Source organism: Cynoglossus semilaevis, chromosome 10, assembly GCF_000523025.1.
Source record: "Cynoglossus semilaevis isolate Cse_v1.0 chromosome 10, Cse_v1.0, whole genome shotgun sequence".
NCBI lineage: Eukaryota > Metazoa > Chordata > Actinopteri > Pleuronectiformes > Cynoglossidae > Cynoglossus > Cynoglossus semilaevis.
In genome coordinates this window covers 10,674,650-10,685,251 of record NC_024316.1, presented here as the reverse complement: position 1 = coordinate 10,685,251, position 10,602 = coordinate 10,674,650, and the positions used below count along the sequence as shown (strand labels likewise).

The window sequence follows — 10,602 nt, the reverse complement described above, 5'->3', positions numbered from 1 at the left end:
TTATTTAAATTCAGGCTGTAATTCACATCTTCCCAAAGTGGCTATTTTTAAGAACATTAAAAAATAAATGATGTCAAACGCCGGTGCGTTAATAGGGCCTTTACTGAGAAGTAAAACTGTTAAACATTTTCAGACACATACCACTGAGAATTAATGTGGAAATCTATTTTAGTGAAACACAGACACCAGAAAAAAAGTGAAGCCATTAAAGGACATTTACACAGACATTTGTTCTGGGGTACTTAAAGAAAAGGAGCTGGACTTTCTTACCTGGTTCGGTGACCGAAACTCTTGGTTACTGTCATTCATATACATGTTGTCACCATCAAACTGTGGACAAAAACAGACAGAAAGAGGAAATAAATATTTTAATTATACAGCAAAGATGTTTAAAAGAAACGTAAGGGTGATGGTGGGGGAGGCGTAGAGAAGAAAAATTCTTTACGGGTGGCCCGAGGTGAGAGACTAATGACTTTGTCACTTTGGTTAAACTGAGTGGTGGCATGGCAGTGTGGGTAATTACTGTTCATCAGCGGGATGGTAATTAGACTACAAGAGCAAAGTGACGATAGACGGGCTTCTCCTTGTGGGTTCTGCTCTCTCCCTCACTCTCTCCCTCTCCCTGTGTCTGTGTGTTTGTACAAGACAGTTTATGTTTACCACACGCTGAGTGTGTGATCTGGCTTTAAGACAGAGGTAATCAGGCATTGAAAGATCACTTGCTGCAGGTGCCAAAACTGTGTTTGACACTGGCTGAAGAATCACAGAACAACAAATGACCCCCCCCCCCAGGCTGCTGGGACACAAGTCTGGGTCAGCAGTGGTGCATTGAATGCAACATGCTAGCTTTGATATCTCGACTGTGTGATGGTGTGGGCTAAATCCCTGAGGAGTCCCCCACTGAGAACAGTAAGTGGACTATACATTTACTGCAGACAGACAGACAAATGGACAGACAGACGGAGAGAGACTGTGGGAGACTGGCAGTAAGTGCGAAAGTGAGAATAAGAAAAAAAAAAATTAACTGTAGCCTCAGAGAAAATCACTTCAGAGCCCATTTTTAGCCATAAAAGAATGTCAAGGTGACTTAATTGCAATGATGTTAAGAGGAACTGTACAGGGAACGGCCATTTACCTCCACCTAACAGGAATCAAGTGTTGTAAGACACTGTTATAGCAAATGTGATTAACCTTAATTTGTGTGGAAAATGAAACTCAGAAGAAATTAAACTCATAAAACAAAAAATCCCCTAATATGATTGAGTAATGGACCAATATAAGTGTTTGGGTGTTTATTTCATTTTCTAGTGGTCAGTATGATTTCAGTTGATTTCAGATTCACGCTGCTCCAGGATCAGCTAGCAGGAGACTGATTGTATGAAAATATACATTTTCTAATTAAAAATGTGTTGTGTTGCAGAACACAATTTAATAATTATTATGAAACCAATTGAGTATAGATTGATATTAACCAATAATACAGCAGACAGGATTATTCGATCAACTCCTCCTGCAGGGGAGCTGGAAAGAGCTTTCTGTTTCAACATTTAAAAAATCACACGCGACCTTTGAACATATTTGTTTGAAGATTCGGGTCATTTTGGGAAAGGATTTCAAGGAAATGAAAAACAAAGGAAAAGCAGCAGACACAACATGATCAAAGCAGATGATATTTCATGTTAAATTCCTTAGATGAGTAGATAGAAGGGGTCTGTTTCATTTGAGGTGGGGGTGGGAGGTGATCTGCCTTGTGCCTACAGAGATGGTTTGCAAGATGCCAAGCGAGATAAACACACGCCGGGTACGAACACAAAATGGAACAGAAAATAATACCTGTCCAAAACAAGGTCCATCTAGGTCGGACTAATGGACGGAAATGTGTAGAATTCCTGGGGGGTGAAATCTAATATCTTCAGAGGTAGACAGGAAAATGTCGAAGTAGCTAAATGAGCATGTGAGTGTTGAGGAAAAGAAATTACTGCACATTACAGTCGGCAAAAGACCAGGGGAATAAATGAATGCCTCCAGGGCATGGGTTGGTTAACGATGCATGGCATGGAGGCCCTGGTGAGGATTCACTTGGTTATTCTAATGATTACAGTCATGTTTGTACTCATGTGTAAACACAGAACTGAGACGTTCACACCCGGCATGAAAACCCACTCCAGGACACACTTTAGTGAAAAATACTGATCTGTGTCAAGCCAAGCTGAATGCTGACTAACTGTTCCAGGCTGTGTCAGAGGGAGAGAGATGCTGAGGTGCTTAATTAGGCGTGGAGGCATTTATCAGGATGGGAAGTGAAAGTATCACAATGAGAGAGATGAAGTGACGTTGACCTTTGTGACATATCTGCGGTACGGTCTTGGCTCCTCACATGGAAGTCTTACAACGTCCTGCCTGAGCAATTTCCTGCGTCCATTCAGATCAACACTGATGTCAATGATGTTAACTGACATGCTAATAAAACAATGCTAATAAACCACGAGTTTGGTATTTTTACACACAACTTTTACTTTCTACATTAAAATAAATAATAAGTTTGGTTTGTATATAAAAAATATAATGCATTTTGATGCCTCTTCCTTTTCCTGCAGGGGGTGCTATTATTACAGTTGTAATGGCCTAGATAGTGAATCGAATGCCCGGGTACAATGTTTTTCATGTTACTCTAAACATGTACAACTACTTTCCATAGAATATATATTATACATAGAACACAGAGTTTTTAATCACATCAAATCAAAGAACCAGTGTATTTGCTGCATCATTATAAATTTACACCATTTTTAAAATCCATTTCAATTATATTCTACTGCAAATATTTGTTGGAAAGACACACAGTTCTAAAATTCTTATAACACATGACGTAATTTTGTTTAAAGGCCAAAGACAAACCTGAAGGTCAGCCATTTTGTGTTTCAACATGGCTGCTCATATATTGCAATGTAAAGCAGTTCCCCTGTGCTCTTCTCTCAATAGCTCTCCTATGCACTATACCTCCCTCTCTCACTTATAATACCAATTTATCCTCGGTTCAACGTTATCATCTCTGCCAGTGCTGCACATTTAGCACGGGAATTATTTCTTCTTTTTCTTTCCTTTCTTTCTTGTCGTCTTTCACTCCTCTGTCTCTCACTTCTTCATTTCTCCTCTGTCTTCCCCTGTCTTTCCCATGTTTTCATCTTCTCCACCATTCTCCATACAACATCCTCCATCTCAGTTCTCCAGCTCCCTTCCTCCCTATCTTTCATTTACCCCCTCATCTCTCACTCTCTCTCCTTCTCTTTCGGCAGTGGGCCCTGGCGTCGCTTTCTCATCGGCAGTCTAATTGGGCATTCTGCCTGAGACAAGGGCCTCATTAAGCAGTAATTACACACATGTTGTTTTCGGCAAACATCTCTATTTGGATTGCTTTGCATGGTAATTGCCTCTGCTGGCGATGTTTCCCTCCATGACACACGTGGTGCTGTGAGAGAAGAATAAAAATGCGTAGAAGAAGGATGGAGGAAGGAGACAGTGTGAGTGGAAATAGAGAAAAATAATTACAGGCTGTGAAAGATGGACAATTTAAGAAATAAAGAATGCATACAGCAGAGAGGATGTTTAAGAGTGAAAGAGAGACAGATGAAAGAGACTAAAAAAGAGTGAAGATAATGCCGAGGTGGTGAAGAGAAACGCAAAGACAATGAATAAATGACAAAGAGATACTCCGACTAATTTAGTGTGAGGAGAAAATGAACAAAAAAAAAAGCCTGGGAGAGTGAGTATATGAAGAAGAAAAGTGGAGAAAGTAAAGATAGAAAAATATGAAGTGAGAGTGAGTCCCAGAACTAGGTCATGCCTTGCCATCATCGACAAAGCAGAGTATTTCAAAAATAATGAATCCACAAGGTGGAAGTAATGCTAACTAGCATATCCAGGGAAAACATGCAATATTTACGCAGCACTAATGGTGCGACGCAACACTCGGATCTTTTCATCTCAAAGTGAACCAGTGAAGACGTTTGATGGTAGGATTGGAGGCAAAAAGAATTACAGGCTCAATTGAAGCTTGTTTTTTGATTGATGGACAATTCATATAGGCTCCTCATAAAGGCTGCGAGGCAGCATCTGTTTGAGATAAACTGCTTGTTTGTCTGTGTGATGCCATAAATGTCCAGTCATTAGAGAGAAAAATGATCTGGTTATAATAAAAAAAACAACTCATTTTGAAAGCTAAGAATGTAATGATCTATCCATTAGTTGACATGACACACATGATAGGACCTAACCAAACACAAAACAAAGCTATGGTGCTAATGATTATTTTATGTATTGTGTGTGATCTGATCTAGTGATTAAAGGACTAATTCAAACATTTCATCAATGTCCTTGCGTTGGGAGTCATCACCAGAGTAGGAGAAAGTTTTGTCTATAAAATATTCACATTTACTACAAGAGTGGCATATTTATGGCTTTTGATTTTACTGCAGCCAATGCATTAAGATTAACCATTGCAAAAAATACCCATTTACTGACCAGTGAACTGGCATTTAAGCCCTGTGAACTAAACAGTGTCACGGATTTGAACTACTCACTGTTTGTTTTAACCACATCCAAAGACTTGTAAGAATTAAAAGGCATGGCATAATGAGAAAAAAAATCTATATCCTGGTGAGCTAGTGGACATAGTCCCTGGTTCTCGTTCTTCTTCTGCAGAAGACAATGTCTGTTTTGAAAAATTACATCTAGAAATAATTGTCACACACTTTTGCAGTGTGTCTAATCCAAGGCTAATTTCTCTAATCTGTCATTTTGTATTGACCTTATTGAACAGTCTAGTGCTAACTATGCTTTAACCATTTGAAGAAACCGCAGCAACAACTTCCTCAATAAAATACATTTAAAAATTAAAGTAAAATTGTTAACATTAAGCAAAAAGATTTAGTAACACACTATTAGTCAGGGTTTGGAGCTGACAAGGTGTCTATCGCAGAATTAATAGCCAGAATGACAAGAGGCAGTTCATGATATTGAAATGCATTGTGGGAGAAATAGTTTATGGTAAATAAATAAATAAAACACATCAGTATCAAGCGGAATTAGAGTATTAGAATTGTGCATTGAAGACAGCATACTGAGTTTTGACTGTAGACTGGGCCACATATTAGGAAGGAACGGGCCGGATCTGGCCCACAGGCCTTGGGTTTGACACGTCTGCTTATTATCTATGCTTTGAAGTTCAAATTAAATTAGATAAGAACAGATCTGTCCAGTTTTTGCAGTGTTACATTTTTATGCACACACACTATTCACCTCCAGGTGTGCCGTCTTCACCTAGTAAGCTGTGCTGTCACTCATAAAACAACATTCAAAGTCGAAATAAAACGATTTTACTTCCGCTCAATCAGCATTTAGTGAAAGCCGTTTCAACAAAAGTAAAAGTTCAACAAAAAGAAATCACCGAGGAACAACTACGACAAACTTTAGAACTTGTCAGTGTATAAAAGGGAATCTATAAGGAGAGCGTGTAGTACGTGTGACTTTAAAAGCCTTTTCCAGTGCACCAAGTCTCTAAAAATAATTCTCTCACCGAGCGGAATTAATAAGCCCAGAACAGTACACAGCCATTCTGTGAAGAAAAGGGTGTGGTGGTGGTGATGGGGATGGGGAGGGGGGGGGCTCATGCAATATGTATGCCTGTTTGAGCACCCTTCTTGTTCATCTTCCCCCTCTTCTCTTTATTTCCCTTTTCTATACCTCTCTCTCTCTCCCTCATCTTCTGTTCAATTAGGCTGTGGCGACGACCTGAGAAACCTAAATCTGAGACAATGTGTCGGTGAATTTTGATGTTGCCTAAGTTGCTACTGATGATTCACAGTCAGAAGAGAGAACTATATGAGAGAATGATGAGGGAGGAGAGAGAGAAAGAAAGAAAGAAAGAAAGAAAGAAAGAAAGAAAGAAAGAAAGAAAGAAAGAAAGAAAGAACGAGCTTTACATAGACATTCAAAGTGAAATGAGAGAAAGATAGAGCAAGAGAGAGACACTTGTAACGATTCTGGCTTTGCACCACGCCCCAAGCAAACAATGAACATGGGCAAACAATGAACATGACATGCACACACACTCATGCACAAACACACACACACACTCAGCCCATAAAAAGCACAGCCTGTGGCCATGGCGACACATGCTCTGTTGTCGTTAGATAAGGGAAACAGGGCCTCTTCCTGGGTGTGAAAGTGTGATCCAACGTAGAGTGTATGCACACGCACACACATTCAAACTCACAAATGCGAAACCCAATACGCACACTCAGACATGCACACTCAGGTAGCACCGGGGTCATGTCCATCAACGGCCAGCATCACAGGCATGCACACCTTTATCCACCGCGCGCTTCATTTTCATATGCAAAACGCTCGAGATGTTTATTTGGTCAGTGGAGCACAGAAATGACATCAGCAGATACTGACATGACACAAAAGCACTTTCTGAATTTTTAGTTATGGATTTAATTACATTGTGATGTGGATTTTGTTTTGTATTAGGACTGTATATAAAATATAATGTATTTGAAAGATGCCCTAAAGGCATTGGGGTCCTTTTTTAAGGACAGTTAAAAAATGTGGTGCAATAGATTTCAAGTTAATGTTAAAGAAATTAAATAAGATCAGTGAAATGGGAATCCATTAGCTGACCTTCACTGATGATGGTCCACTACTACCAGAGTGTGACTTTGATCCGTTTGAACTGATACAGACAGACTGAAGCTCACATTCATCCACTTTCCGTTGCAGTGAGGCAACACCAAAACAGTTACCAACAGTTACCAGAGAGGAGAGCTTAAGAAGCAAAGGGGAGAGCATTAATGCGTGTACGTGTGTGTTTTTGTGTTTGTGTACGGTAAGCGGTGTGTTAAATAACATTCTGCTTCCATTTTCACTCAGGTTAACTTTGAGTTTGTAAATTCAAAAAGTGTTTTATAAATAGACAATGGTGAAGCACAGTCGGTGGCTCTGAGAAGAGGTTATTCTCTATCGCACTTCATTTGTTCGTTTTTTATTTTCACGTCTCAAAAGGAAATGATTTTCGACAGTAGTTTGTTTTTTGGTACAAAATACACACCATACGAAAAAGCAAACAAAAAGCACAGAAACAGATCAGAACTGAAGCTCAGTGATAAACACTTGTGGCTGCTGTTGGCAGAAGTATAACACACAGAACATGGCATTAGTAACCAGCGCTCAGCTGACTCATGCTTACGAACCTGCCAAGTCTCATAGAAAGAGACACTGTGGCAAACTAATTCTCTCTGTCTGTCCTGATTTAGAACCAAATGGCAGATGGTAAAAGAGGGTGATTGATGTTAAACACTGTGGAGCATTATGCACTGTAGGAGTTGGGGAGAGATTTTCCGCTGTAGTACAGAAACCATAATATAACTAAATATGATTTAGTTTCGTATTTGAAAGTGCACAGGGAGCCAGAAACATGTGGTGAAGCATTAAAGTTTGTTGCCAATTAGACTGCTTAGAAAAGACACAAGGTGCATTTACACTATTAGAGAAAACCAGATGTTTCTCTGTTAGTCTGACTACAACCAAAATGTACATTCCAATATGTTAGGCAGGCTAACACACTAAAGTCAGGTAGCAGAAGCAGCATTTACGCTATCAAGTACTAAAACACTAAAACCCTTTAAGCATATGAATAAAGACAGACAGCTAATATGCTAACACGGCTAGCACATGACGGTGTAAGGTTAAAAAACAGCTAAATCGTATCGTGTCACCCTGGTCCGTTCACACAAAGATGCAGAAGCTTGCTAACCTCCCCACTCTTGGGTCTGTATTTGGAAAGTACTCCAAAGGTCTGTATTTTTCCTAAACACACGGATGAAACAGTACTTTCTCTCCAGGATTTGAAGTTGTAGGTTAGCCATGTAAACACCACCTCTAAAACAAGACTATATTGAGTTGCATTCCATGCTATAATCAAAAAGTAGAGTTTTTAATTTTGCCCTGCAGGCATGGAAGCAGCAGTATCATCATCAGCTAATGCTAACGTCTTGTCACACTCTCAGATCAAAGTATCAATCCTTTTTTCACAGCATAATCATAAAGGATAGACTGTACCTTACTTGCAGAAAAATATCTACAAGGGGTGAAATTTGCAAAACTACAAAGCTGCCCTATATGCAAACTAGCTAGCTAACAACAACCTAATATTAATAGACTTTCGTGAGAGATTGCCTACTAAGCTGTATTAAAAGACTTGGAAGACATCCAAAATAAATTATTATATTCTGTCCTACACTACTGGGACAAGGTCAGTGCTCTAATGAAAAGGTTGAGCGAAGAAGAAGCTAAAGCTGGAGTTAACTCTGGGCATAAACTCTACACTTCCACATACATACACACTTCATACAACGTGCACTAGTTGGTGAAATATCTGGAGCAATGTGGAAATAAGGCCACAAACATATAGGGCACCACGTGTGAAAAAAGAAAAGAAAAAAAATACAATGTATTGTCTGATCAAAGTGCCACCCACGTGGCCTTCCTCATCCTGTCATGGTGTCTTTTAGCTAACCAATGCTGGGAAACACCTTCTCTGTGTCAAATACAGTGGTATTACATGTGCTTTAGAGCCAGGCCCAGCAGTACTGGTTTTAACAGCTTAGGTGCTACTAGGAGTCTGGCTGATACATAATATCTGTGGTGACAACACGTTTGTGTGTGTGTGTGTGTGTGTGTGTGTAAGTGTGTGTGTCCTCACTGAGTTTTTTCAAACATCATGTACTTGTCCTCACAAAAGTCCTGTCTATATCACTGAGGTTTCTCTGGCAGTGGACAACCTGTGAGCTAGAGGCAGTTTTAACTAACTGAGGTTAACAGCAGTGAGAGGAGATAATGGGAAGACTGAATGTCACATTACCCCACACCTTGGCCTTTGCTCACCGCAGCATCAGATAACTGCAGAAGGGGAAAAAGTCTGGTTTCCTCTGGCATATAATTTGACACTTTATCGCAAGCTACTGCTCACATTCATTTGCATAGAATTAGGCATGTAAGAGTGGAGAGATGCTAAAAACAAATATTTATGGTAAAAGTTTTTGTCATGAAATATAGGGGCTGTGAACAATTTAAAAAAATTATATATATTTTAGAATTACATTATCAAAGATTCATATCCTACATTTGAGTTTTTCCACCTGAGAATTCCTTCTTTTTTTGAATTCTAGGAAAATCCCCTCACACCAGGTCACAATCTACCATGTCTATGCCCAAAAATATACCTTCCCTTAAGTTGTACTCTCATTTTTCAGGTCAAGGTTGTTTTATTTTTTTTTTGCTCTTTCTTCCAAATGTTTTTACTACTGAGAGCTGAAGAATCTGATCAAATAAAGGTAACGCAGCCTAACCCTTGGCAAAGATATAATAATAAAACGTGTGGAGACAGTTGAGGAGGACAGTTTTGTGTAAATATCACAGCTTAAAACAAACTGTATTTTATTTACACCTGATTTTAACATGGTCCATTGGAAATACAGTGAGATAGCGTGGGAGTGATGTGTCGTACTACTAAGTCTTGAAATCAGTTTGTGATGTGTTCTTCCAATCAGCAAATAATTAAAGCGACAGTAAAATAAGTGGACAAATATTAACATAAGGCTTTTACGGTTTCCAGGGAAGTTTATGAGATTACAACCAGCAATATCTCACCAGGCAGTAGATCATCTGTGTAGTTAAATAAAAGATATTTATTGGAAGCAAAGTTGCATCGTCTTCTGATTAATGTTCACTAGGAGAAAATCGGGTTTCATGAAGTATTTTCAGCTTTTTTTCTCTGTGACAAATGAGTTTTAAAGTCCTTAATGACCAATGAAAACACTTAAGCTTTAGTTGTTAAGAGTTTAATTGTTTCTTGATGCAAACACAAGCGCAACCCTGCGCTAACAAAAACAGGGTGTGTTTCGCACCTTTGTATGTGTTCACATATTTACAGTTAAGTCTTGAAATAAACTGTTATTCCCAGCAGAGGGTTTGGGTATAAATGCAGATAAAATCTTTCTTTTTCTGGGAAGTTGAATAAATTCAAAGAAACACAGATATATATATATATATATAATAACCTCCTGATCTCAGTTTCGATAACAGCACTGTTCAGTGCAGGTCATGAAAATTCCCATTGCCGCAGCACTACTAGCCAAAGGTGTCACTTTCGAGCAAAACATTTTGCTATGAATAAAGTACATATTTTCTGGTATAGACTATGGTACAATGTAGCAAGACTACTACAGCAGACAGAGCCACTGAGTAACTGATTTCCCACTAAGCATAACCTGGTGTGTAAAACTAAACTTGGAAACCTAACATCTATGTTATCGTCATGGTCACTGCATTAGGCCAGGTCTTTACGCCTAAAGACCCTAAACTGATTAAGTGATGGAGCATTGACCCTTTCAGTTTTACATATATTTTCTCCAATATAGGTTATTGAATTCAGTTTTACTAGTGTATAAATGTAACTTGTTTTTTTGCATGAAATATTTGTGCCCCAGAAGTACTTCTAGTGCTCCCCGACACCTGTTGAAGACCCTTGCGTTAGTTTTT

The 10,602-nt window shown here is 39.0% G+C and overlaps 1 protein-coding gene across 3 annotated transcripts in view; it reads right to left on the bottom strand.

Moving 5' to 3' along the window:
- LOC103384975 (TOX high mobility group box family member 2-like) overlaps window positions 1-10,602 on the bottom strand; it is a 95,341-nt gene that overhangs the window by 40,484 nt on the left and 44,255 nt on the right. For all 3 annotated transcript variants that reach the window (XM_025059077.1, XM_008318706.3, XM_025059076.1), the window contains one exon: window positions 271-330. In XM_025059077.1, the coding sequence (XP_024914845.1) occupies window positions 271-315 (45 nt within the window). In that variant the 5' untranslated portion in view covers window positions 316-330. The remainder of the gene's footprint in view (window positions 1-270; window positions 331-10,602) is intronic.